At 41.7% G+C, this 26,674-nt stretch overlaps 10 protein-coding genes, 1 long non-coding RNA gene and 1 pseudogene across 12 annotated transcripts; 6 read left to right on the top strand and 6 right to left on the bottom strand.

Moving 5' to 3' along the window:
- Nucleotides 1-521: 521 nt before the first annotated feature.
- LOC123477062 lies at nt 522-1,184 on the top strand. The gene is made up of 3 exons (XR_006652292.1): nt 522-677; nt 755-860; nt 980-1,184. It is a non-coding gene; the product is annotated as an uncharacterized LOC123477062 (long non-coding RNA).
- Nucleotides 1,185-2,654: 1,470 nt separating this feature from the next.
- LOC116931755 (protein spaetzle) lies at nt 2,655-3,668 on the bottom strand. Its single transcript, XM_032939398.2, has 2 exons — nt 3,508-3,668; nt 2,655-3,396 (listed from the first exon to the last, which is right to left on the bottom strand). Exons 1-2 carry the CDS (start codon nt 3,625-3,627, stop codon nt 2,797-2,799), a joined length of 720 nt encoding a protein of 239 aa, XP_032795289.2. The 5' UTR covers nt 3,628-3,668; the 3' UTR covers nt 2,655-2,796.
- A 607-nt stretch (nt 3,669-4,275) lies between these two features.
- LOC116931741 (adhesive plaque matrix protein) lies at nt 4,276-5,826 on the top strand. Its single transcript, XM_032939379.2, has 3 exons — nt 4,276-4,389; nt 4,500-5,159; nt 5,230-5,826. Exons 1-3 carry the CDS (start codon nt 4,375-4,377, stop codon nt 5,701-5,703), a joined length of 1,149 nt encoding a protein of 382 aa, XP_032795270.2. The 5' UTR covers nt 4,276-4,374; the 3' UTR covers nt 5,704-5,826.
- A 299-nt stretch (nt 5,827-6,125) lies between these two features.
- On the bottom strand, nt 6,126-7,400 carry LOC116931759. 2 transcript variants are annotated; one of them, XM_045180301.1, is made up of 4 exons: nt 7,003-7,400; nt 6,866-6,927; nt 6,612-6,794; nt 6,126-6,555 (listed from the first exon to the last, which is right to left on the bottom strand). In XM_045180301.1, the coding sequence occupies exons 2-4, from the start codon at nt 6,878-6,880 to the stop codon at nt 6,145-6,147; spliced, it is 609 nt and encodes a 202-aa protein (XP_045036236.1). In that variant the 5' UTR covers nt 6,881-6,927; nt 7,003-7,400; the 3' UTR covers nt 6,126-6,144. The 2 variants fall into 2 exon arrangements, with proteins under 2 accessions (XP_045036236.1, XP_032795294.1); XM_032939403.2 differs by having other exon boundaries at nt 7,088-7,399.
- A 204-nt stretch (nt 7,401-7,604) lies between these two features.
- Nucleotides 7,605-8,830, bottom strand: LOC116931744. Its single transcript, XM_032939384.2, has 3 exons — nt 8,685-8,830; nt 8,199-8,621; nt 7,605-8,143 (listed from the first exon to the last, which is right to left on the bottom strand). The coding sequence occupies exons 1-3, from the start codon at nt 8,736-8,738 to the stop codon at nt 7,712-7,714; spliced, it is 909 nt and encodes a 302-aa protein (XP_032795275.1). The 5' UTR covers nt 8,739-8,830; the 3' UTR covers nt 7,605-7,711.
- Nucleotides 8,831-9,316: 486 nt separating this feature from the next.
- Nucleotides 9,317-10,344, bottom strand: LOC116931754 (protein spaetzle). Its single transcript, XM_045180299.1, has 2 exons — nt 10,114-10,344; nt 9,317-10,055 (listed from the first exon to the last, which is right to left on the bottom strand). The coding sequence occupies exons 1-2, from the start codon at nt 10,129-10,131 to the stop codon at nt 9,456-9,458; spliced, it is 618 nt and encodes a 205-aa protein (XP_045036234.1). The 5' UTR covers nt 10,132-10,344; the 3' UTR covers nt 9,317-9,455.
- Nucleotides 10,345-10,633: 289 nt separating this feature from the next.
- LOC123477060 (neurotrophin 1-like) lies at nt 10,634-11,705 on the top strand. Its single transcript, XM_045180298.1, has 3 exons — nt 10,634-10,722; nt 10,833-11,036; nt 11,111-11,705. Exons 1-3 carry the CDS (start codon nt 10,708-10,710, stop codon nt 11,585-11,587), a joined length of 696 nt encoding a protein of 231 aa, XP_045036233.1. The 5' UTR covers nt 10,634-10,707; the 3' UTR covers nt 11,588-11,705.
- Nucleotides 11,706-12,397: 692 nt separating this feature from the next.
- Nucleotides 12,398-13,946, bottom strand: LOC116931751 (neurotrophin 1). The gene is given in 6 exon segments (XM_045180297.1): nt 12,398-13,166; nt 13,168-13,230; nt 13,296-13,432; nt 13,495-13,574; nt 13,660-13,724; nt 13,798-13,946. Coding segments are annotated over 6 exon segments (771 nt in total). The 5' UTR covers nt 13,813-13,946; the 3' UTR covers nt 12,398-12,755.
- Nucleotides 13,947-14,073: 127 nt separating this feature from the next.
- On the top strand, nt 14,074-15,221 carry LOC116931758. The gene is made up of 2 exons (XM_045180300.1): nt 14,074-14,209; nt 14,281-15,221. The coding sequence occupies exons 1-2, from the start codon at nt 14,186-14,188 to the stop codon at nt 14,866-14,868; spliced, it is 612 nt and encodes a 203-aa protein (XP_045036235.1). The 5' UTR covers nt 14,074-14,185; the 3' UTR covers nt 14,869-15,221.
- An 811-nt stretch (nt 15,222-16,032) lies between these two features.
- On the bottom strand, nt 16,033-18,543 carry LOC116931748. The gene is made up of 3 exons (XM_045180296.1): nt 16,883-18,543; nt 16,504-16,824; nt 16,033-16,443 (listed from the first exon to the last, which is right to left on the bottom strand). Exons 1-3 carry the CDS (start codon nt 17,006-17,008, stop codon nt 16,033-16,035), a joined length of 858 nt encoding a protein of 285 aa, XP_045036231.1. The 5' UTR covers nt 17,009-18,543.
- A 111-nt stretch (nt 18,544-18,654) lies between these two features.
- Nucleotides 18,655-19,829, top strand: LOC123477061 (annotated as a pseudogene).
- Nucleotides 19,830-24,661: 4,832 nt separating this feature from the next.
- On the top strand, nt 24,662-26,206 carry LOC123466562 (neurotrophin 1-like). Its single transcript, XM_045180291.1, has 5 exons — nt 24,662-24,816; nt 24,896-24,960; nt 25,046-25,119; nt 25,188-25,324; nt 25,390-26,206. Exons 1-5 carry the CDS (start codon nt 24,802-24,804, stop codon nt 25,861-25,863), a joined length of 765 nt encoding a protein of 254 aa, XP_045036226.1. The 5' UTR covers nt 24,662-24,801; the 3' UTR covers nt 25,864-26,206.
- Nucleotides 26,207-26,674: the final 468 nt, after the last annotated feature.

Genomic DNA, 26,674 nt, shown 5'->3' with positions numbered 1-26,674 from the left:
TACACAACAATTCCAGTGGAACTGTTGCGAGTCCATACCAACGAAATTCCGCATCTGCGTGTTGTTGTGGTGGACAGTCGCTCTGATGGATTGGTGACAGAAACAAGGAAGACAATCAAGTTTCTGTTTCTCAACCTAGTCTTTGTTTCACTAGCCAAGAAATCTAAATTTTCTTGTTAGCAAGCTGGACACGTTTTCCGATCCATGTCCATGAAATTTCGCCTGTTAAGTTCTGTATAGCTAACTAGATTTTTCATTTTAAACAAAAACTATTGCGAAGACACACAGTTCATTCGACAGCGCAGACTATAACGTATAATATTGTAAACACAGTTGTCGCCAGACATTTTTATTTTTTACAAGTCTGATCGCCGTAGGTACGTTGAGGTAGTGCACCGTCAAAACCACATGTTCGTCTGGCTATGAGGGCTGTTCTGTCCACGTAGACAGATCCTAGATCCGCATTGAAACAACAGCTAACAAATTAATATGGAAAGGATATAATTTGCTATTGATACAGGTGCAAGCCGATCAAATTTGAACAAGACACATGTTCGTTCATGACGTAATAAATGTCCCTCAAAAAATGAGTATATAAAAACGTCCAGCTCCACTTCAATCATTATCATTCAACGACGATTAGCAGCAATAACAAAATGTTCCAGCAAAAATTCTTCGTAAGTAATCGCTTAAAAGTTTTTCTTTTCCTACATGTTTGAAAATTTGTTTCCATCCTAAAAAAAAAAAAAATCAGCTCTTTGTCGTCGTCTTTGCCGTCATGGCTATTATTTATGCCACCGGTGCACCCACTGACGTAGAAGATCCGTCGGAGAATGACGAAACTTTCTGCCGACCATTCTGTAAGTCTCACTTTGATTATAATCGCATGACATGGCCAGACTATACATGTAGCGTGGCTCTCCTCTTACTCTTTCTCGTCAATTGAAAATAACAATTGTGTTGCGTTTATTGTGAATAGCTTCGTGCTCGAGCAGCACTGATTGTGCCAGCTTTACCATCTACAGGACCTGTCGCACTCGTTTGTTTGGCAACAAGCAATGCTGCCTGTTTTAAACGTCAGAATTGTACTGATTTTGCGTTCATTCGCGTTGATTGTGTAGGACACTAGAATGCCATAACAAATCGTAATGGTCTCAATTGGAATACACTGCTTTAAAATCAAATTGAATGTTTCCGTGAAATAAAGACAAGTCATTTTATGAAAATTGAGTTTCATATCAACGATGCGCGTTGTACCTCTATCTCACATTGAGACAGGTCTTTATTTTCGTCAACAGGCTATATCCTGTTTGAAAGAAAAAAACCGGTTCTGACAGAGACGCGGAAAATGTTTACATTTTATCAGCTCGATCGCATCGTATTGCTAACGGTAACCTTTGGGTTTATCCTAATTTTTGTGAGTAATGGGCAATTATTAAAATGCGTGCGACAAGCAACAAATTCGGGTAGTGAAGCATTTAATCACTAAGCGTACTCATTAAAATGAAGTAGGCGACACGTCATTTGTTGTTGATCACCCCCTTATCTCCAAAACATGAACCAAATATGTCCACCGATCAAGAAAAGATATTTCTTATCTCTACTGCTCGAACTTCCGTATGTTCCAGGACGGCTACGATCGGTAGCTGCCCTATATATGAAGGGTTCGTCGACATCCACAGGTAACACAAACAAGACAAAGCTCAAGGCTCACGTTGTACAGGTTAGCGGGAACGTTCAATAATATTTCAGGAACTATCAATAATAACAGCAAGAATAATGACTGCAATTATTGAGGCTACAGTTGTAGCCGACGGCTTCTCTGCGCAATAGAATTAACCCGATTTCAATTGCTCGGACAGAATGAACGATCTAGCGTAACTTGGCGCAAAGCTGTAATTATACGGCGAGGTTTGATGCATACCAATCCGGTTCCTCGACGTCCTTGGTCGATTCGCTTCGAGATGATGAAATTTGAACGCTACACCAAGAGGTTCAAAGACTCTCTTCTACACTAACAACTTAAAAATTTAATAGCATGGAGTTTTAGCTTACTTTGTTTGCGGTGCGTTGGCAGGCTTTTAATTGAACTATAAGCCCCTTTGAATGTTTTATGATTCGGCGTCGGAGACATGCTTGCCGATGCTACATGTGGAAGCAATAAAATGCGTGGAACTGGAGAACCGTTTGATAAGACGTTGAAACTCCTCTTCCCCTCTGCAGTAGGATTTCTCCAGTTTTCTTGCGATCAAGTCTTGGCTTCAGGCTGGACGCAGGTCGCGTTCGCGACTGCCAAAGAAGCTGTTCTTTCTTCTCTAACCACATGACTGATGGAAGTTGGTACTTTAACTACTACAATTTTTTGAAGATGCATCGGTGATGGTAAATTGTAGCTCATCCAATGAGTTTTTTACACAAGAGACTACTATTGCAAATTACGTGATTGCCCTCTTCTTCACGCTGATAATGTTAATTGTCGGGCCTCAGTTTTTATAATGAAAATGCGTTCAAAGGCAGAATTTGAACAGTTACTTTAGAAGAGGTTCCGTGGACACGTAGTACACTGGAAATAATAAAATACCCGTTGACAAATTATCAACAGAACAGATCAGTAAAGCGCAAGCCCTACAGGTCAGAATAAACGCAAAGTTAAATAAATGCCAAATTAATTTATTTTTTTTTATAGGTAAATTTAAATAATTTAAGCGGATTCAGTGTCCGTATGTAGTTTGAACCAATCTTGCATAGTTACAGCAATCCGAAGTATTGTTTGAAGACACTGAACATCTCACAACCTTAAAGGTGGAAGGCTCCGACGACACATCCGCACGAGCCAGGAAGTTTGAATTTCTCAATTGCGAATGGGAAATTTTCCTCATAGGGGTTGTAAACCAAAAAGCGATGGAACATGTTCTTCTGGATGCATTTCGAGTCGTAGCACGACTCGACTAAGGGACAATTGGTCCCAACAACAACATCACATTCTTCCACACGAGCAGTTTGGGTGTATTTGATGCCATAAGACTCGACGTTGTTGATGATTGTGCGCCATTTGCCATCGACGTTGATGGCACGAAGAGGACGGATGTAGCCAGTGGAACTCGGGCAAAGGTAAATCTCGTCGTTCAACTTGTCCAGTCCGTCGACAGAGTTTTCCGTGCTGGCCAATTTGTCCTTGTAAAAAGCGAGAACGGCCTGGTAGTGTTCATCTAGAGCTTGTTGAACTTCGTGTCGAGGATATTCAGAGTCTTCGAGACACCAGGATTTGGTTGTGTTTTTAGCGCAATGCGGAATCTCGACGTATTCGTATCTGGGTGGAGCGCCGTACTGTGGAGGACGAGGTTTATAGTTGGGATCAGGAGAAGCGAAAGCTCCAATGGCCAACGAAGCAAGAATCTGCATACATAAACGGAATGTTATGAGAAATGTGAGGGCTATTTTTTTGAATTCATAATTGCATTTTGAACGAAAAAGATCTGAAAACTATTAAAGAAATGTTTGACTTACAATCAATTGGATAGACATGACGACGCTGGTCGGACCAAACTTGACAGCACGAATTATAGCCAAGGAAAGAATACTGAACTTTAGTCGAACATTGCAAGCTTTATATACTGTGTGCCTCATCCTCTGGAGCAAAACGAACGTGTCTGTCGATGGCCAATCTCTCGTAATCGAGATCGAGGTGAATTTCTGGCGGACCGCGAGCAACACTCGAAAACCACTAAAGCCATTTCAAGAGCAGCTTTCTTTAACATGAAATTATGACATGTTGTCCGACCTCAAATGGTCGGACAATTGCACAATCCTTTCAGAAATGTATTGGCATCAAAGCTGTACATGTTAGGACACGAAGAGCACGATTTTCTCGCCACCACGCCGTCATGCTTTCGATCTGCAACTGAACGTCGAAATCGTAAGACGAGAAAGGGGGGGCCAAAAGTGGAAACAAAACTTTTCTCATTACCGTACCTTTCCCCTTGGATTTTTGGTTTCTAAAGTTGTCAACCCTTGGGTGAAATATCGAACATTTCCCTAACTCAGAACGAACAATTGTCACAAATGAAACTTGCACCCATCCGCATATGGAATTTTAATGCATCAAATAAATTCTGCAAGAAGCAACGAAGTATGACCGTGTTGTCAATGATTTTATACAAAGGGTGAAAATTTGTTATTTCAAAATTAGATCAAGGGCGTTGGGTGGAAAGAATGCCCCAACTCTGGGTACTACCCCGACACAGCTTGTTGAGAAGCTGGATCCGGTATAAAAACCCTTCTTGTTTTAGCAATTGACATCAGTTGATAGCTGACAATCTCCACTGCAGCTTGTTACAAGATTGAGCTCGATAAATCTAATTCATTATATCGAAAATGAAAGTTTTAATGGTGAGTATTTTGCGAACCTTTCAGTATGCAACAAAAGATTCCAAATTTAAAACTGCATTGATAAATTCATCATTCACGAAATTCAAACTAAATCAAAGTTTTTTTCACAGGTATGTTTGAGTGCCGTATTAATTGCAGTGTTTGCCGAGCCGGAAGCGGCTGCGGAAGCGCATCCCAATACTAGATCACAATACCCGGCGCACTCTGCCTATCCGAGACCCTCATATCCAGCTCCAGCTTACCCCAAGCCTTCGTATCCAGCTCCAGCTCATCCTAAGCCCTCGTATCCAGCTCCAGCTCATCCTAAGCCCTCGTATCCAGCTCCAGCCTACCCGAAGCCCTCATCTCCAGCTCAAGCCTACCCGAAGCCTTTGTATCCAGCTCCAGTTGATCCTAAACCAGCGTATCCAGCTCCAGCCTACCCGAAGCCTTCGTATCCAGCTCAAGCCTACCCGAAGCCTTCGTATCCAGCTCCAGCCTACCCGAAGCCTTCGTATTCAGCTCCAGTTGATCCTAAACCTGCGTATCCAGCTCCAGCCTACCCGAAGCCTTCGTATCCAGCTCCAGTTGATCCTAAACCAGCATATCCAGCAGGTCCAACTTACCCAAAACCAGCTTACGCTGAACCAGCTTATCCAGTGGCTTACGAGAAAAAGTACGAAAGCCAATACGAACATTATTGTGATCCTCGCAAGGCACCGAAATGCTCCAACAACGGAACTGAAACCTTTTGCTTGAAGGACTCTGAATATCCAGTGAAAGAAGTCAAGGTACGTCGAATTATCAACAGCTTAATTTCCCGAAATGTTGCCTATTTTAAAGATGATATCACAATTTCAGTATGCCATCGATTACGATCCTTTGGTGCTGAACAAGTATGCCGATGTTGCCGACCAATCAGCTGATAACTTAGTCGATGGCCTGACATCTTTGGCGGAAGAGCACTTTGATTATTCCAACTATCATGGCAGTGCCTTCGAAAAGGGTCACTGGGTTGGCGACGAGGGATACATCTGTCCCAGCGATGTCCTTTACGCCCGCCCCGTTCGTGCCGTGAACGCTGACGGTGAATGGCGCGTCATCGTGCAAAATATTGCCTGGCCAGGATACACGCAAACGCAACGGATCGAGACCTGTTTGTTTCCTGGAGCATCTTGCCGCACTCTCGCTGCTTGCTATCGAAGCGAATGTCTGCAGCAGTACATCTACCATCGTATGTTGTCCTTCGATCCTTGCGATCCTCAGAAAGGAATTTTCATCGATATCTACAAGATGCCATCGGCTTGCTCCTGCCACCTTCCTCAATTTCACTAGACGACCCTCAAGCACGATGCTTGTTTCTTATTATTTAAATGTGAATAGTGTCTTGATTGTAGATTGAAATAATGACATGAATTTAACGTCTTTCTAAAGTTGGAAATAAACATTCACAAGCAATTCAACTGTTTTTCTATACGCTCAATCCCAGAAAGCAAGAAAGCTTGAGTGTGTCATACTATCGTAAAAACATACGAAGGGATACATTTTCAAAGAGTGAAATTTTCTTTTTCGTTTGACAAATGAAATGTTGCAGAATCGTAGAACAAATAAGAATAAGTTTGAAAAGGATAAGAATCTTTGTGCGATAGCCAAATAATCCTGCCATTTAAATTAGTTTTAGACAAAAAGGGACGAATCTCTTCAAGCAAAAATCCCAATTCATTGTCACCGACGTAGGATTTAAGTTGACAAGAATGTGAGGCTATTGAATTTTATTCAACATTTGGAACGGGATAGGAGGCAATTACAGGCCGATTGCATTTTAAAAGAATCGACAAAGACACCACGGGAAGGAGCGCATGGATCGTAAGCTAACAGTTCTCCAACAACAAATTTCTGGCTGCAGCGGCTTTCGTGACATCCGCCGAACGGATGTTCTGGAACGTGACAGAAATCCCCCGGCCGGGAGCAAGCAACGATTCGTTCACGTTGAATAATTCCTTTCGTGTCCTGGACAATGACACGCCAGTTTCCATTCAGATTGGGCATTTGGATCGGTTTGAGCAGAAGATTGGTCGATATGCAATTATTCCCCTGGCTCAACCGTACGGGACGACGGACACTCTCTTCCCTTGGAACTGTTTTGTAACTGAATTTCTTGGCTAATTCGGAATACTCAACGGCCGCCTGTATAACGTCAAGAAGAGCAAACAATTTGGAAAAGATGTTTTAGCAGTAGATACCTGAATGTGATCCACTGGGTAATCATCGTCACTTATGCAAAAACCGAACCTGCTGTCAACACACGCAGGTGGCCGTAATGGATTACAATAGTTATCCTGCGGATTGGGTGCTGTACGGAATGCAAGCGGTACTGGAAGTTTAACATCAGCGACAGCAATTCCAAAAGACAGAGACAAAACCATCTGAAAAAGGAAGTGAGAAATGCAAATTGGTTTGGACTTTAACCCAATTTAATATTTAAAAAAAAACCTACTAAAATAAATGTCATTGTGATTTGAGTGGCAGGAGATAAAGAACACCTTGTGTCTCAGCAAACTGAAAGAAGAATAATGACCAGAATGAAAGCCGGCTATTTTTATATTAAGACGTCGATCGAAATTCAAATGCAACCACAACTGCTGCCAACCGCCGAGTGGGATAGACAACGTTGTTTTGGAATATCGTCACGTGTGTTATATGACGCAATCACGAGTACCTGGAGCAATGAAAGCAATTCACGCCATACATTTATCTTCATTGAAACTTTCTCGATCAGTTTTCACTCTTGTCCATTCTCACTTTTGGGTAATTAGAAGAAAATCAGTAGCCAACTTGTTCGCAAATGAAAGTGTCAAGATATGCATCAACTCAACAACCATCTATTGTTTTTCCTGATTAATAATCGAATGTTTTCGAGACACGAACGATGACACGCAATCACAGATCACTAGTTTTTATCTTATCCTTCAAATGATGTAACGAACGACGTTGTAGCTACTGGAAGAATGAAGTGAAAAGGTACCAGTTTCATTACGTCATAGCTTTTTTGGTTAGAGGAAGGGGTTGAAAGGCGACCAGGGCATTGACTCGTCATCACCCAGCCTCTTCTTTCCCTCAATAGTTCTACGTAACAGGTAACTAACTTTACCTCTATTTCCTATCAAACCTCTCCCACCTTTTTTTGTGCAACCACCCAAATTTCGCAGTTTGAAGAAATCGAGTGAAAGTAGTCATGTTACAAAGACTTTTATTATTTAAAATGAAATAATAGCATTTTTCTTTTTACAAACACCGCTGCCACACATGGTGCGGTACAATTGAGCAATCGATGAGAACTACATCAAACATCATATTTATAGAAGCAAGACATTCGAGAAAGGCGGCAACTGCATTCAGTTGGCAATTTAAACGAATCGACAAATACTTGACGATTAGGATTACACGGATCGAAGGCTAGAAGTCGTCGAACGGCAAACAATTGTTTGCATTTGCCGTTAAAACAAAAGACGGGAGTGATTCGTTCGGGATTATGACAACTGGCGTCGGGATTGCCACATACGGCCATTAATGTCCATTGAAAGATGTTCCTGGCATCTTGGACGATAATTCTCCAGTCCCCGTCGATATTTTGTGCTCGTAATGGTTTAACAATCAGACTGGTGGTCACGCAACCGGTATTGTTAACTGTGTTGGCTAGTGAACCAATCGGTTCGTCATCGCCAATCGATTTGGAGCTGAATTTGTCTGCCAATTCGGAGAACTCTGTAGCCAACTATTAAACGGCTATTAATAACATTGAACGGAATTAAAATGTGATGATTACATACTTTAATGTCGTCGTCGGGATACTCTTCGTCGTTTATGCAGAAACCAAACCGTTTGTTGACACACGGAGGTGGTGCATTTGGGTTACAAAATTTGACAGACTTCAGGTTTGTTGGGGTTAATGTTGTCGTTGTTGTTGCTGGAGTTGTTGACGTTGTCGTTGCTGGAGTTGTTGTTACGACAATTGGAATCAAAACGTCAGTTTTATTGTGGACATCAATACGACTGAAGGGATTGAACGGCCGCTGAATGGCATTGGTCGATGATCCGTATAACAGTGGAGCTGGGCGATTTATTGAGCGGCTGCTTGTCGATGGTCTAGTGAACCTGAATAAACTCGAAGGATACCAGAGTGGACCGGAAAAGTCCCTATTTTCAATAGTCGATGAATCAACCCAAAAGACGAGGCAAAGGATCACAAGCCCCTAAATAAAAATTACACGTAATGAACACTGGCATAAGATTTGCTGGAATGGAAATGAGCTTACCAATACGGATGTCATGTTGCTTGTTAAAGAAGATTGACAGGAGCTGGAGATCATTTTTCAGACAACACTGTACCTGACGACTGGTCGTTTAAGAATAATGCAAGAGAAAGAACAACACTTTCTTTTCTTCAAAAAAATCAAGATGTTTTCGCCGTCCAATTGCCACCACAATCTCCATTCGTCACCACCAACTTCATAACCACTTCTTGCAGCAGCATCTTTTCCTTTGGGGTGTGGAAAGCTGATACGTAATATTACGTAACATGGGTTGAATCAATGTGACCAATCTCTTTGTTTCACCTGTCTGTCGTATGTTTACAAATAGTTTAGCTGCAAATGACAAGATATCGAAAATGGCATATATATGCAAGACGGTATAACAAGAGATCAACAAAAAAAAAAGAAGTGCAAAAAGCTATAAAGAACTGACTGCTTTAGTTTTGGAAAGTTATATTCTTTGTAGGGGGTCTAGAAATATAATTACGCCCACATTAAATGTGTTTTCCACATTTCCTGTCCATAATACGCTTAAAATATCACGTTCTTTTTTACTCAACAGCAACAATTCTTGTGGAAAAAAGCCTTTATTGTTATAGGCAATGCAGAGTACTGAGAAATAAAATTGATATTCGTATATGCGATAAGATTTTATTGACCACACTGATTCGTAAAAGAATAAATAATTTGCATGATAAATGAAAAAGTAGGATGGATGCCATAATAAACATTCGCCATACTATGCATACATCTATTAACCTAGAAGTAAAAGAATTAAAGATGGAAAGCTCCGACGACACATCCGCACGAGCCAGGAAGTTTGAATTTCTCAATTGCGAATGGGAAATTTTCCTCATAGGGGTTGTAAACCAAAAAGCGATGGAACATGTTCTTCTGGATGCATTTCGAGTCGTAGCACGACTCGACTAAGGGACAATTGGTCCCAACAACAACATCACATTCTTCCACACGAGCAGTTTGGGTGTATTTGATGCCATAAGACTCGACGTTGTTGATGATTGTGCGCCATTTGCCATCGACGTTGATGGCACGAAGAGGACGGATGTAGCCAGTGGAACTCGGGCAAAGGTAAATCTCGTCGTTCAACTTGTCCAGTCCGTCGACAGAGTTTTCCGTGCTGGCCAATTTGTCCTTGTAAAAAGCGAGAACGGCCTGGTAGTGTTCATCTAGAGCTTGTTGAACTTCGTGTCGAGGATATTCAGAGTCTTCGAGACACCAGGATTTGGTTGTGTTTTTAGCGCAATGCGGAATCTCGACGTATTCGTATCTGGGTGGAGCGCCGTACTGTGGAGGACGAGGTTTATAGTTGGGATCAGGAGAAGCGAAAGCTCCAATCGCTAAAACAGCAACAATCTAAGTTGGCAAACAAGAATGAATGAATGTTTTGACTATAAGAAGTGGAATGGCTTACCAAGAGGTTGATGGACATTGTGGTGTTGACAGTCGAAAGGGGATTCTCTTTGCTGTTTGTTAGTCAGGAAACTACTAATTCAAAACGAGAAATGCGAGTCTTATATACCAAGTCATGAATTCGGCATCGTATCAAATTCCAGTCGCTTTTTCTTCCAATTGCCTCATCAAAGTCTAGTCGTCCGGATCGAGAAGTGGAGTGAAAGGCAACTTGTTCCAACCAACCTAAACACTTCAGTCCGTCAAAGACAAGTTGCAGTAAATGCGGTTAAATTGGATTGCCGTAACCACTTGTTCTTGTGGTCATCGAATAGCTGCATGTAATGGCAACATAGTGGTGCCTGATGAAAACACACAAATAAAAGTGATTCGTCAAATGAGAACAGGGTCATCACACAGGTGAAACCGAAATTGTGGGTTCTGCAAACCGCAAAATGAGCAAACTCTTAATGCTTTCTTGGACAGCACAGATCAGTAAAAGACATGGAACGTCTATATAATGCCCTTCCCTCTGAATAATCGGCATCAGTTGACAGCTGAACATCATCTACACAGCTTTGCAATTTTACTGTGAACAACACAAACAGGACTGAATATGAAGACTATTATGGTAAGAGTTATCAATTCAAGCGTGTTCCATCTCTAGGAAAGTCTTTGAATTATGGAATATTTAGTTCAATACGTTTAGACATTTTACTTACTGTTCATTCCTTCAATTAGTTGTGTTTCGGTGCCGTCTTGTTGGGAGCTCTTGCCGAGGCTGCTGCCGATCCTCAACACTATCCGAAACCAGCGTATCCAGCTCCGTACGGCCAAAAGAGCGAGTACAATTATTGTGATCCTCGCAAAGCACCAAAATGCGCCGAAAAAGGCAATGAAACATTTTGCCTTAAGGACTCTGAATACCCATTAAAAGAAGTTAAGGTTAGTTTTTAAAATGCAATGAAATTTAAGAAATTCGTTTCGTTTAAAGGACCAACGTCTTGCATTCTTTTCAGTACGCCATCGAGTACGATCCATTGGTGTTGATGAAATACGCTGATGTTGCTGATCAGTCGGCTGATAACTTAGTCGATGGCTTGACATCCTTATCGGAGAATCATTTCGACTACCCTGATTATCACGGCAAGACTTTTGAAAAGAGCAACTGGGTTGGAGACGAAGGATACATCTGCCCCAGCGACGTCCTCTACACCCGTCCCCTTCGTGCAGTGAATACTGACGGTGAATGGCGTGTCATCGTGCAAGATATTGCATGGCCAGGATACACGCAAACCCAACGGATCGAGACTTGTTTGTTCGCTGGAGCATCTTGTCGTACTGTCGCCCCTTGCTATGGCAGCAAATGCCTTCAAAAGTACGTCTATCAGCGGATGCTCTCCTTCAATCCCTGTGATCCTGAGAAGGGCATTTTTGTCGACATCTACCAATTGCCATCGGCTTGCTCCTGCAATGTTCCTCGTAAGTTTCAATGAATTACAAAATTACGAATGTTTACACTATTACCTTTCGAGCAAACAGAACTTTATACACTAAATCCAAGTCTATTATTTAATTACAATGTCGGAAGAGAATAAAATGGTCCTTACGTCATTTTTCTTCTACATCACTGGTTTTATGAAATGCAGAAAATTTTGTACTTATCTAAAGTCATCAACCTCTAAACGGGAACGGCCGAGAAAAAAGGATTGCAGTTGGTGTGCAAAACGGAGCTGTTGTGAGTACATATCACGTTGATACTTTCAAATCCAAAAATGTATGCAAACAGTATGCATCGCCTCACATAGTTATCCTTCGAGGTATCCCAACAACTTTTTAACGATTTTAGGCTTTAGTACAGAACGAGAGATTTCTCCCTGCAATACAAAAATCAAGGTATAGCTTCGGTTTCAAATATTCAAACACATCCAGTCTAAGCTATTGATGGCGACATTCCTTTCCAACGAATGTTAAAATAGATAATGAATAAGTCTCGTTAAGTCGCCAGATCATGAACGATTCCAAGTCAACCACCGATCATACTTTTTTAGGCCATTTTGGGTTCACAATCGTGACAGATGAATCATGATTGTATAAAATCCCTGGCCGTTTCATTCGCCATATCATTTTTAAAGAAAGGCGATTTAAAGTACAAGTTCAATTGTCGTTGTCCAACCAGCTCCACATGCCTCTACCAACGCTTTGTTTTTTCCAACACTGCTCGAAATCAACGTATTTCCCTCTATAACCGAGTTCGTTTCTCAAACAAAATTTAACAGGGCTAACAAGGTAGTAAAAATATTCTCTGGAATAATAAATACCTTTCTATTTCATTTGAAAAAGAACTTTCAGTTGCTCGCATTCACTTTGAAGATGAAAGGAGATGAATAGGTTAAAGACAAATCCACAGAATACAAAAAACGATCCCGGTGTTGGAGAGGATATTGACGGTTGGCGGAACCTTTTTTAATTGAAAGCAGTCCCTCTCTTTTAACTTGACGTTTTGGGTATTATCTGAAGGCCGTTATGGGGTCCGAAATTAGACAGGCTGGCAGTGCCGTTATGGGGTCCGAAATTAGACAGGCTGGCAGTGCCTTTATGGGGTAGGTGAAGTCGGGCATGGTCTTTAATCAGGTGGGTTTGTTGTTGATCTTATTAGTCAGCTTATGCCTTGACGGGGATGTGGCAAGAGCAAGCTGATGGAAGCTTGTAGGTGTCGATAAAGACACCCCTGCGCTCATCGCAAGGGTCGAAAGAGAGCATGCGATGAACGGTGTGCTTCTGCAGGCATTTGCTGAAGTGGCAAGGAGCCAAGGTGCGGCAAGCGGCTTCTGGGAACAAGCAAGTCTCTGTCCGCTGGGTCTGCGTGTAGGTGGGCCAGGCGATGTCCTGGACGATGACACGCCATTCACCAGCAGTGTTCTTGGCACGAAGGGGACGAGAATAAGCGACGTCACTGGGACAGATGAAACCTTCACCACCGACCCAGTTGCCCTCGTCGAATTGCTTTCCTTTGTAGAAAGAGTAATCGAATTTCTCCTCTTGTTCTTTGCTGACTCCATCGACCAGATCGTTTAGCGGATTGATCGGCAACGTCAGCGTATTTCTTGAGGACTAAAGGATCGTAGTCGATGGCATACTATTGAAATGCAATTATAATTTAGTTAAGGCGATTAAGTAGAAGCCAAGAAGAATGAGCAGTACCTTGACTTCGTAGACGGGGTATTCCTCGTCAGTCAGACACCAGTGACCGGTGGAATTTTCAGCGCATTTAGGAGCGGCTTTAGGATCGCAATACTTGGGGTAGGCTGGGTAAGTTGAGTGGGATGGGTAAGATGGATCTATAGAAGATGAAAGTAAATTAGAAACGTCAGGATTTATAAAGTCACTGATTTCCTCGTACAGGATGGTTTGCTGTATGAGGGATATTTTGGCTCAGGATATGCTGGTCTGTGGGCTGGATATTCTGATTTATAAGCTGGCCTATGGTTTCGACAAACACAAGGAAAATAAACAACAGTGTTTGTTACGTATCCAGTCTATGAAACAACAAGGAAATCCCTTTTACCTGTACTGCTCTTCAGCAGTCAAATCTTCAGCCAAGCAACCGGCAGCACAAAACAGCAAAATCGCCTTTTTGAGAACGACAAGTTTTCATTAATATGCTCGAAATTTTCCTTCCAAAATCAACTAAAATTTTACGTACCAAAACAATAGACATTCTCGATGATGAAATTGCAGACTGGGAAAAGCAATTGGAGTATGTATAAGCGTATTGCTTGAGGACTTCAAGTGTGTTTTTCACCAACTGTTGGGACCTTTTTATAGTAAACTTGTTGGTACGGCTACGCCCTTTCGGGGCGGTCTCTAATATTTTTCCGCAGTGGTGAATCTTCAGCCACACCTACAAAGAAATAACAGACATTTAACTTTCACAAGCTCCATTTAGTAAAGAAAAGGTTCAGTTGGAGGACGCCGTTGCATCACACCCGGGTATATAAGCTCGTACGATCACAACAGTCTAGCACACCGTCCTCACCAGTCGATTTCTATCATTTGTTTCACATCCTTCTGCATCGCACCGTAGCTTAACAATGTCTCTTTTCTTCCATTATTTGGTAATTGAATAACATTCAAACTTACGTGTGATTTTCAATCCCGGCAATTTTTACAATTCAAACATTTGCAGATCTTGCTTGGTTTGAGTGTTGCAATGGGCAACAACTACAAGGCACCTTACCATCAACCCAAATACGAACCCAAATATGGGCCAGAGATTCCCGCCTGTTCCAAGAACACGACCAAGAATTGGTGCCTGGAAGATTCCGAATATCCAGCCTATGAAGTCGTTTACGAGCTGGACAAACATTACGAAGCTGTTGTGGCCTTGTACAAGAACGTCGTCGCCGAAACGGCCAACTCGGTCGATACCCTCAGCAAATTGGAACAGGAGACTTACCTTTGCCCCAGCGAAACTTCTTACGTCCAGCCGCTACGTGCAGTCAACACCAAAGGCAAATGGCGTGTCATCATCAACAAAGTCGAATCTTATGGCATCAAATACGATCAACATGCCCGCATTGAAGAATGTGAAGATGATGCTGCTGGAAAGGCCTGCCCATTGGTGCCCACCTGTTACGAGTCGAAATGCCTGCAAAAGAGCATTTACCACCGTTTCCTCGTCTACGATCCCACCGATTATTATTTCCCATTCGCCATTGAAACTTTCAAGTTGCCCGTATCCTGCGCCTGTTTCGTTGGAGCTTTCAAACTCTAGTCTTTTACCATCCTCTTCTATCTTTTCTTTTCTTACTTCTTTTCCAACCAAAGTTCAGTCAAAATGATCCCTGTTATATTTTTTGTAAAACGTCTCTGTGCTTCACAGTCGACTCTTCGTGAACAAATGAAAGACTCACGGTGGAGCGCAAAGGTTGGCGGTATCACAACAACAAAAAAACATCCCAATGAAAGCAGTCCCTTCTCAACACCATGGATTATTTAATAATTAAAGATACTACATGTGGATTTCTACAAAATGAATTTGCTGTAAAATTGTTTTAGCAGGATTCCTCTTGTGCATGTTTGTAATTTTCCCCAACAGATAATAAATTGGAATTTTTCTTAAATTTATATAATATAAAAATAATAATTGTAACCCCTTTAATGTGATTTCTAGTTAAGCTAGGTTTAAATGGTATTGAATCTGCCAAAACAAGAAGAAGCGTTTTGATTGTATCCCATTTTGACCTTACAATTACTGAAATTACAGTTTCTATTTAACAGCCACACACTACAATCTTTTTTTTAAAACAAAGTCACCTGTTGTTTGAGAGGGATTATTACGTCTAGATTAACATTATTTACTTTTTACCTTCAATTTCAATTATTTTTTTTTTTTTTTTTTTGACGTTTCAGCCTGCTGATAAGTGCTGCCATCTACTGGAATCGCCAGCTGAAGGTCAAGATAGAACAGGAAATCAAACACAAGTCTGGAAAACTACGCCTTTTTCCATTTTATACCGTAATAAACCTTAACAAGTAGAACTTTTACTTTATTTTCCATATTTAACCTCTTTTCTTGATGTCCAGCGAACCGAACAGGACCATTGTATCAGCCCAACTGGCTATCTCGTGAGGGGTGGAAAACTAATGGAGGCCAAAAAAGAGGAAGGGGTCGAAAAGCGGCCATCGCTTTTGAGATTTGACCAATGGCGAAGCGCCTTTTGCCCCAACCCTTCCTTACAAATTTTGAGACAGAGAAACTACGCAGATAACTTTGACAGCAAATTCAACGGAAAAGAAATACAAATCATAACACAACCACAAAATTTGTTTTATATTTCTTGCGTTGAAAATGATAAAACAAGAAAATGAACAGAAAAAAAATATACGAAAACAAAAATAGAAGCCGAATACGGCTAAAACTAATGGACAGGATTGGCTAACAAGCCGTTCGTGAAAAACGACAACTACAGGCCGATTGTAATTTGAAAGAATCAACAAAGACACCACGTTCCAGATTACAAGGATCAAAAGCTAAAAGTTCTCGAACGAGGAACTGCTGGCTGCAGCGGCTCCTGTAACAATAGACGTGGCCAAAATATTCCGGAATTTGACAATATTCATCCGGATTGACACAAAGGACAACCCTTTCTCGTTGAAAGATGTCACTGGCTTCTTGAACAATCACTCGCCAATGCCCGTTAACGTTACGTACACGTAGAGGTTTAACTAAAAGACTAACCGATGAACAGCTACTCTTTTTATGTCCGTATTCCAGCTCTGTGTCAACTGAATTGTCAACTAGTTTATAGGTAAACGCATTGGCTATTTCAGAAAATTCTGTAGCCACCTACGAAGAAATAAGGTACAAAAATAATGTTAGTCTATTGCAACTTGAGCCTTTGCTTACTTTGATTTCGTCTTCTGGGTAATCACTATCACTTAAACAGAAGCCAAACGTTTTGTCGACGCATTTCGGTGGTGCTGTTGGATTGCAAAATGTCTTTCTGGATTGCGTATCTTCAATTTTATTTGTATGGAAGAACGAAAATAGAGATGAGTTCTGTTTAACGTCAACACCGAGTGCCTCAAACTGTGTGTGGTTTATCCGTCTAGAATAACGCTCAACAATTGGCCGCCAATCCAAACTGTCGTGATCTTGATCTGGGTTTAATGGAGCACTCCAAAGGGCAGCTCTGCCCAGGTGAACGAGACACAGACAAACCGTTCCCTACAACATGAATCGATTTTTACAAGATTAAAATTAAATGAAGATGCTTTAAACTTACCACGATGAGTTTCATATTTCCAGCAGGATCGAGATTTACGTGCAAAACTACACTGCACCTCTCGACTGACGGGCAATGAATAATCCAAACAGTAAAGACTTTTTTCTTTTGCTGTATCGAAGTCATCTTTTCATTTTCCACCACATCTTCACCACCATCTCAGTGGAAGCTTGTTTTCACCCACTATGCAGATGAGGCAATCATTGAAGATGGACATTGCACAAATCTTGCGATAGAAAATTTGATGGAAAATAAAAAACAGATGTCCACTTTCTTCCTGGTTTTGGTACTGGGTTTTTTTCGGAATCTCCGACATCAGTACAAAAAACCACATGGATGGAAAGCTTTAGAAACTGAGATTCATTTCGAACATCACGGTGCATTGACTGCGAATCGTCAACAGTCAATAGAACAATCGATGAACCGATATCAGAAACTTGGAACAAATGTTTTATCGGCCCGCTCTAATGAACTTGTAAAAACATCCATTTGAGATCGCATTCACGCGTCCTATAATTCTGCATGCCTCATATTGTATCCTTGTTGCAACGAAGATGAAAGCATAAAATAAAAATATGGCTGGTCTAACTTGATAGGCTGGCACATCCGTTTAGCAATATGGATTTCATGTAGCCTTGATCGGTGAGCGTGAACTTGGTAGCGTAAATGCAGCGTGACTTTGGTAGCGTAAACGCAGCGTGAATTCCAGACCAGACTGAAAAAGGAATAAATGCATTTTCAAACTGTGGAAAGTCTCGTAAGTTCTTATGTCGTCCCTCAATGCGAAGATAAGTATGGCTATTTCTACGTGGTGTGTTGCATATTTACCCACAATGGCAAAATACGAGACGCAACAAGGAAGGCAGAATTTTCGGATGATTGAAAAGCAAAAATTTATACGAAATGTGGGAAAACAGAAAGTTTTTTTCCGACGATGTTACGTTATCGATTTGCCTCTAAACTGACGATATTTCGGGACGCGTTATTTGCTGACTGAAAACTGCGACGATAATAAATAGATCAGGGACATGAACAACATAATTGTTGCACAGACACGGAATTGTTCTCAACTTGCAGCTTTAGCCGAAGCGTGAAATCTCCTTGGCTATTTGCAAGTCGAAAAACCAAATGTACTTAAGAAGTTTCGTACAATTCTAGAAAGTTTGGCAATTCTAATAATTCGTCCAGACACAAAGTATAGTAGTACAATAAATAAGTGGCATGGAGAGATTCGAGAACTATGCCACAGAGCGACACGAGCGAAATATGAAACAAAAAGAGGGACTGTTACTATACGAATATGATGAATCAGAAAGTGAGAGTGCCCTGCGTGCAAAACAAAAGACAAGAATAACAGCGCGGGTACTAATTCAGGGTGTGGTCTTCACGGTTATCGATTCAGATTCACGCAGCTGCTCGGGGTTCACAACAAAGAGATGCAATAGAGGGCACATGCACATTTCGTACTTGTTTCGTTACGTTGCCCGATCAGCCATAGCAGAGCCGCAAACGTGTTGGAATGAGCGAGAATCAGCCAGCCATCGCTTTTTTCTTCACCTACTAACCTCGAAATGAGAAAAGAGCTTTTTCTCAAGGCTGTTTCTTTGCGTGCTGCTGTGACTGAAGGGTTTCCCTACAACGCCAGGCGATTCTGCAAAGCGTTGGGCACGAAAGAGAGGAAAAGTGAAAATGCCCTCCACGCACTCGCTGCTTCTCGATTATTGGCGTACTAAGAGGTAAAAGAGGGGCGTATACCTACTACAGGTGGGAGTCGTCATTTAGTAAGGCCATCAAAAGTGTCCCGGTATAAAAGACGGGACGGTCGCAACAAACCAGCACATCGTCTTCTTCAGTCGATTTCATCTTCCAATTTTCTGACGGTCCTGTGCACAGTCACGAAATCCAAACCATGTCACTCTCGTACCATTTTTTGGTAAATGAGTCACTTACTTCTGGTGTGGTGTTTCAGGTTAATTCAATTTGCTTTATTAAACGTTTTGCAGATCCTTCTCGGTATGGGTGTTGTGGCTGTAATGGGCAACAATTACAAGGCGCCTTACCATCAACCCAAATACGAGCCAGAGATCCCTGCCTGTTCCAAGAACACGACCAAGAATTGGTGCCTGGAAGATTCCGAATATCCAGCCTATGAAGTCGTTTACGAGCTGGACAAACATTACGAAGCCGTTGTGGCTCTGTACAAGAACGTCGTCGCCGAAACGGCCAACTCGGTCGATACCCTCAGCAAATTGGAACAGGAGACTTACCTTTGCCCCAGCGAAACTTCTTACGTCCAGCCGCTACCGTGCAGTCAACACCAAAGGCAAATGGCGTGTCATCATCAACAAAGTCGAATCTTATGGCATCAAATACGATCAACATGCCCGCATTGAAGAATGTGAAGATGATGCTGCTGGAAAGGCCTGCCCATTGGTGCCCACCTGTTACGAGTCAAAATGCCTGCAAAAGAGCATTTACCACCGTTTCCTCGTCTACGATCCCACCGATTATTATTTCCCATTCGCCATTGAAACTTTCAAATTGCCCGCATCCTGCGCTTGTTTCGTTGGAGCTTTCAAACTCTAAAGACTTCTACGTACCATCTTCCTCTATCTTTCCCTTTCCTACTTCTTTTCCAACCAAAGTTCAGTCCAAACGATCCCTGTGATATTTTTTGTAAAACATCTCTGCGCTTCACAGTCGACTCTTCGTGAACAAATGAAAGACTCACGGTGGAGCGCAAAGGTTGGCGGTACCATCAACAACGAAAATCCATGGAAATGAAAGCAGTCCCTCGTCACATCACCACAACACCGTGGCTTATTTAATAATTCAAATATTTTTCTATAATTCGTGACTCTCTTCTTTGAATGTTTGTGTAGAATTCTTATGTGTTGCTCGCTCACGAAAATTTTGTAATCGAAATAAATTCGGAGATATTCTTTAATTTCATTCTTTTGGATTTCTAACGGACATGGAGAAAATACCATAATAGAATATTGTAATGCGGGATGACCAACAGTTTTAATATTCGTACGTTTGGAGAAGAAAGAATATAATTTATTCATTTCAGCAAACGCTTTGTATATCAAATTTTTTAGCATTCGTTTATGCTTACGTTTCGTCAATTTAAAATGGAGGACAGCATTTTCAATGTTAGACGTTCTAATGCAAAATGGAAACACATCACCTTGCCACCGTATAATCATCATTCCCTTTTCTCCACTTTGACTGTCAATACGCCATGGCATTTAGATTGGAAGTCATGTTTATTTAAATAAGGAAGAAGCACGTGCATAAATTCATTAATAATACAAGTAAAAGTTTCTCTTCGTTCACCGACTCCCTGTCGAGTAACGTCCTTGTAGGCCTCACGTCGCTGCAACATTAGCATAGCGCCGCAAAACTAATGGCCCAATAACCAAACGCCCATCAATACTACACACACGCCTGTCTAGGGTGTAGTGTATAGTCCATAACAAAATTTGCTCATCCCACCACAGAAAAATTCACAAGACGTCCCGCGTGCAACAGCGACCTTGACGTCGTGCGTGAACGGGTGAAAGCGCCTCTGATTTGTAAACCAATCGGCGTCACGTAGGTTTGGCTATTGTCTACATATTTTCATTTTCCAGCGTAAAAGATCCTACCGTGTCCGTTGCTGCGCATCGCTCCCTGTCCTCCTGATCATGTTCCATAACGGAAATTCATGGGAGAGTATGCCCTAACCTAAATATTTCGTTCTCGATGACAGCCTAGTTTAATTGGATTTCTAGAAGAAATCGAAATTTTATCGTGTGAACGTGGGAGGCTAACGATTTCGATACGGTCATCCACAACATCCCAGCGCTACCGATCAACACCAAACAATCAGTTAATGTCCGAAAAATTGGATTTAACGCATTGGTTTTTTTTTCCGTACGGCGTTCTTTACGCACGTGAGAATGATCTGTTTTCTTATTATGAAGTGCGGGGAATTACATCGCTCAATCGGCCATTGATGAAACTCATTCACGCAATTGATCTTTTTATGACCGCTATACAGTTTTTTGTTAGCTTCTAAATGCGCCACACATTGTGCGGAAAAACGACCGCGGCAAAGTCGCATGCTTAAGAAACTATGTTTAATTCGACAGGTGTGTTGTCCTTGTACATTTTTATTGGCCAATTTTTCGACCCTGAGCGGAAGAAAAACGTTAGCTTTCCCTACCTGCATTGTACCGAAATTGGCAATTACGCGCATTAAACGTAAGGCCGGTACTCGGATTTATACGACTCCCTTTCGTGATGTGTCTATATACTGTAGTTTATGTTGAAAATGATTTTTTTTTTAACGATCGCGTGGCTACGACCGTCAGTCACGGCCCGTCGCCGACGGACTATTGGCTTTTCTCGTCCAGGTGTTATTTGTACCGGATTAAAATAAAAAACAGACTTGTCTCTTTTTCATTGTCTTCCACCTTTTTATGCGTTGCTAGTTAATCGTAGTAAATGATATGAGGTGCTAGAAGGGACACGACAATAAAAAGATGAAAGGGAAAGTTTTTTTTTCTGTTGTTTTGTTTTGTTTATTTGAGCTACCGCGTTTTTTTATCCGGTTTCAGTCAAGTGGGCACAACGCACTACGTAACAGTCACGATCGTATGGCGCAGCCTTTACGTAATGGTACATAACTATAAGGTATATAAAAATGCCTCACGAGGAAAAGTTTAAGAGCCTCACGTTTTTATACTCATTTGAAAAATGCGAAGGTGCTGGCGTTGTTGTATTGTTTCGTGCGCATATTTTTGTTTTTCTCAAATTTTACGTGGTTCTTTTTCTTGCACCGGCACCAACATTAAGCATACGAAACTGTTTCTCTTCTACTTTCCATTTTCCCTGACAGTTTTTGTTTTGTTTTTTAATTCATCGGCTGAAATATAGCAACAGGTGCTCGGCAAATGACGAAGCTCTCTATTCTGCTAAACGGTGAAAACTCGAACTTTAGTTTTCCCGATGGACAACGGCAGACTAGAAATAGCTGCATTTTTATGTAGCCGATGATTACCTTGCGGTTGCTGTGCATAAAACAACGTTTCGGGGCCGCAGTTGCATGCTCAACAACCAGAGACTCTGTTAGAAATGTTCTCTCTATGTATGGGAAAACAAAAACAAAAAAATGTAGGCTACTAACTCTGTATAGCAAATGAAGCTAAACGGCCGATTGGATGATATAGTCTGACCTTGGGAATTGGTGATTTATAGAGTCGAACCGTTCGTAAATAGTTTTCAAAACAAAAGCGCACAAACTGGAGGCTATCCGCGTCCCGACCAATAAATTCAAAGAATGGAAGGTCTTCTTACACGGGAGACTTAATTCTAATTCCACTAGCTACAAGATGAAGAAGGAAAGTGCTTTTAAATCTGCTTGAATTCTGAAATAACGTGCATTTTCTACGCAATAAAGGAGATCGCGGGAGCATTGAAGTATAGGATGCGTTTATTTCATCCGTGTGTGGTTAAACACCATGCCCACGTGAAATCGGCCGTGACCGAAAGACAGTCGACAGCACATGACATCGTAATCGTGAGTCTCTGTCATTTTCAGACCTGTGCCCTGTCTCATTTTCGACGAGACGTTTACACGACACTCTAGCAACGACTTTCCACGGCAGTTGTACGACAATCGTGGTCATAAATTGATGAAAAATGTATGCATGTATGCGAGCCGTTATTATCGTCCCGTCGAAGAAAAAACACGCACGAAACATTTCGAATTGTTTCTTTTAAAAAAGGGAAAGTGTGTGACATCATCAGGGTTCATCTTGAAGTTCACGTGGGACGTCATTTATAGATGGGAAACCGAACACAATTGGAAAAATGTGTGCCAAAGTTCAGTTGGAATCAACGCCATGAACTGGATAAAGACTTTGCTCACAAAGCTGAAACGTAGGTGAATGAATTCGTGTTTTATTCACGAACCACACCTTTTGTATAACGGCCGCAATTAAATGATGTCAGACTGCTGTGTATCGACAGGGGGGAGTCATCATTGTTCTATACCCAATTCACACAGATTAAACTATTTATTAGGCGAAAGGTGTCTATGCAAGTAAATTAGCTTGTTATGATTCTCAATCGTGACCCCGTAAATCGGCGTAGGAAAACAATAACAAAACCGACTTTCGATAAACATAAATGAAGGTGTTTCCTTTTTAAAAGAAATGAATATTTTTTGTTGTTGTTTTGTTTCCATCTCCCGGACAATTTTCTAAAAAGTGTATGCATGCTAGACGTAATATTCACGTAGCAAGACGTTGTTATAGCTTAGGTAACACCCGAGGATATTTCGAAGGCCTGCCATTGCGGTTGTGTTGCCTTTCTGGTTAGTTATATCTATACTATTAAGAAAAGCTTGTCCGAACGGTTACAATTTCTCCGCTCTTATCTTATTTACGACCGTACTCCATAACGATTGGAGAGCGAAAAATAATAAGCGAAAAGAATCGGGAGAGAACGCGACGTATAATGTAGGCCTCCTCCCTCTATTCTCATCGTGAGCCAGGAGCAAGGTCATCGTCTATATACACTTTGGTAGAACAGCCGAAAGAGCCAACGTAACAAAAAAACAGTCGGCCTGCGCAACATGCGGTCATATTTTTCTTTGAAAGAATAACGGTCCGCAGCTCATTATGGAGCTAGTGCAATGTTGATTGTGTGCTGTGTTACGCAAACGTGAACGCATTCCGTCACGGACGAGAAGAGAAAAAACGATGTCAAAATGACAACGATCGAAATGACTAAGGTGGGGCTTTGAATTCTCATGCAAAAATGATTAGAATCGTGATTTCGTTCGGCTAGAGCTCGGGAAAGAAATCCCTGTTCATTGGCTAAAACACTTGGCTTCGCATAATGATTTGCGGAACATCAATTTACGCGAAAACAGGTTTAATCGATACACACATACAAAAAAATTAATAGTTTAACACCTGGGAATGGGATTGGGTTGATATGATAGGACATTTGTCGGTCTGGTACGTTTATTTAGTTTGTGGTATACGATGTGGAGCGATGAAATGTTGTTCTACCAGAATAGCCCGTTTTTATGTAGCTATACACGCCCATGAAGGAGATCGTACTTGAAATTAAATAATTGGACCTCACATCTAATAAAAGACTACCAGCCTTGACGGGTTAACTTTTCATTCGTTATGGGGTAGAGTAATTAGTCAAGGCGAATTCGAATTCACCTTGCAATGGCCTGTCTCCATTTCACACACCTACACTTGAATGAGATTACCTACTTTCGGCCAGGTCATTAAACGTGTACACCGTGAACGAAAACGCGCAATAATTCAACTCTAAATAAAACTTTTGCACAGGTAAGTAGTCTAATAATATAGACCCACTTTCTAATCACATGTTCTTATTGTCTTGATCCATGTCGGTGTGAAACTGCACGGGACGCAATGATAGTCTTAATGCGGTTATGGCTATAGTAGGTCATACATGATTGCAATTTCTGTTTTCTACAACGCAGTTACGGTTCTTGGGGTGGTAATGCGATGGTCAAGTTCATCTTCCAGCAACACCTGCAAAAAAAAACACAAGAAACTGTTGATGGGGATGCCCGAATGCTGATGACTAAAGTGAAAGTTTTAAAAAAAGGGGAATATAGTATTTTTGGGAGGCGATAAAGCTGGAGAGAGTTGCGAGAGAGATTTCTACGTTAAAGACCGCCCTTGTGTTTCCATTGGGTCTTGAGAACATCTTTTAGCTGAGTGAAGGGCGTAGTCCAATCGACGTGCTGGTGACTATAAAAGACGGGATCAGTTGGTCAGGCAAACACAGAACACACTCAAGGAGCTCTCAGTGCTCGCAGAACAATTCCTTCTTACTCCTGTATTTTTCACCTCCTTTTTACCTTTAATCCATCCGGCATGTCTCTTGCGGTGGTGAGTGAAAGCCCTTTATCATTGTTTACTCACTATCAACGTTAAGAATTTCAATGAAAACTGATTGACATTTTGACAGGCGATTTTGTTGTTTTGCGCTGTCGGCGCCTGGGCTGAAGATTTGGCTGCTGAAGAGCAGTACAGGTAGGAATTCATTTCCATGTTACATCATGCCCTGTTTCCACTGGCCAGAAAAGTCATTTTTTTCTTTTCTCTTTTGAAACAACAGACCGGCTTACAAACCCGAGTACCCCTCTTACCAGCCAGCGTACCCATCGTATCCGTCTTACAGCAAACCAGCCTGTAAGAATTGATTGTTACAGTAAAGTGGTTAAGGAAATTTAAGTTTATTTTGGATCTTGGTTTCATAGATCCATCCTACCCATCGTACCCGTCTTACCCAGCCTACCCCAAGTATTGCGATCCTAAAGCCGCTCCTAAATGCGCTGAAAATTCCACCGGTCACTGGTGTCTGACTGACGAGGAATACCCCGTCTACGAAGTCAAGGTACTGCTCATTCTTCTTGGCTTCTACTTAATCGCCTTAACTAAATTATAATTGCTTTTCAATAGTATGCCATCGACTACGATCCTTTAGTCCTCAAGAAATACGCTGACGTTGCCGACCAATCCGCTAACGATCTGGTTGATGGAGTCAGCAAAGAACAAGAGGAGAAATTCGATTACTCTTTCTACAAAGGAAAGCAATTCGACGAGGGCAACTGGGTCGGTGGTGAAGGTTTCATCTGTCCCAGTGACGTCGCTTATTCTCGTCCCCTTCGTGCCAAGAACACTGCTGGTGAATGGCGTGTCATCGTCCAGGACATTGCCTGGCCCACCTACACGCAGACCCAGCGGACAGAGACTTGCTTGTTCCCAGAAGCCGCTTGCCGCACCTTGGCTCCTTGCCACTTCAGCAAATGCCTGCAGAAGCACACCGTTCATCGCATGCTCTCTTTCGACCCTTGCGATGAGCGCAGGGGTGTCTTTATCGACACCTACAAGCTTCCATCAGCTTGCTCTTGCCACATCCCCGTCAAGGCATAAGCTGACTAATAAGATCAACAACAAACCCACCTGATTAAAGACCATGCCCGACTTCACCTACCCCATAAAGGCACTGCTAGCCTGTCTAATCTTGGACCCCAAACGGCCTCCAGATAATACCCAAAACGTCAAGTTAAAAGAGAGGGACTGCTTTCAATTAAAACCGGTTCCGCCAACCGTCAATATCCTCTCCAACACAGGGATCGTTTTCTGTATTCTCTGGACTTCCATCAAGTCCTCCGAGTCTATCCTTTCACTCTTTGTCTTTCCCTTCTTCCCACTGTCGTCGTGTTCGCGAGCAACTGAGAGTTCATGTCAAACAATACAAAATTATTTATGAATATTTCAATTGATTTTATTGCCAGTATTACCGAGTGCAGTGGCTTATTATGATACCTCTATCGGTTTATGCATCAATTTGGTAGAACAGCAAATCGATGATTGAGCTACGTAAGACAAGGTTTCTAGGACACTATGGATCTGCCTTAGAATTTCATGCTAACTTTTTCTAATGACATACTTGGAGCGAACGTTTGGTTTCTTCAATTGATATCACCGTATTCGGCTAATAAGAAGAATAGTTTTCTGTTAGCTTGTTAATGATCTAAATAGCAATAGAAAATCAAGCTGGAGAACGGCGTTATGGTGTTTGCCACTACCATAACCATAGCCGCCTATCAGCCCCTTCCCCTCTCATGTTATTCTCAAAAGACTTAAATACCTAAGGCAGAGAGAGAAAACAATAATTTGTTGACCTTTCCTCTTGTGGACATAAATATGATGCAACAGTGTCATTTGGACTCTGGACACG

The sequence above is a fragment of the Daphnia magna genome, linkage group LG10 (assembly GCF_020631705.1).
Source record: "Daphnia magna isolate NIES linkage group LG10, ASM2063170v1.1, whole genome shotgun sequence".
Taxonomy (NCBI): domain Eukaryota; kingdom Metazoa; phylum Arthropoda; class Branchiopoda; order Diplostraca; family Daphniidae; genus Daphnia; species Daphnia magna.
This window is presented reverse-complemented; position numbering and strand designations above follow the sequence as displayed.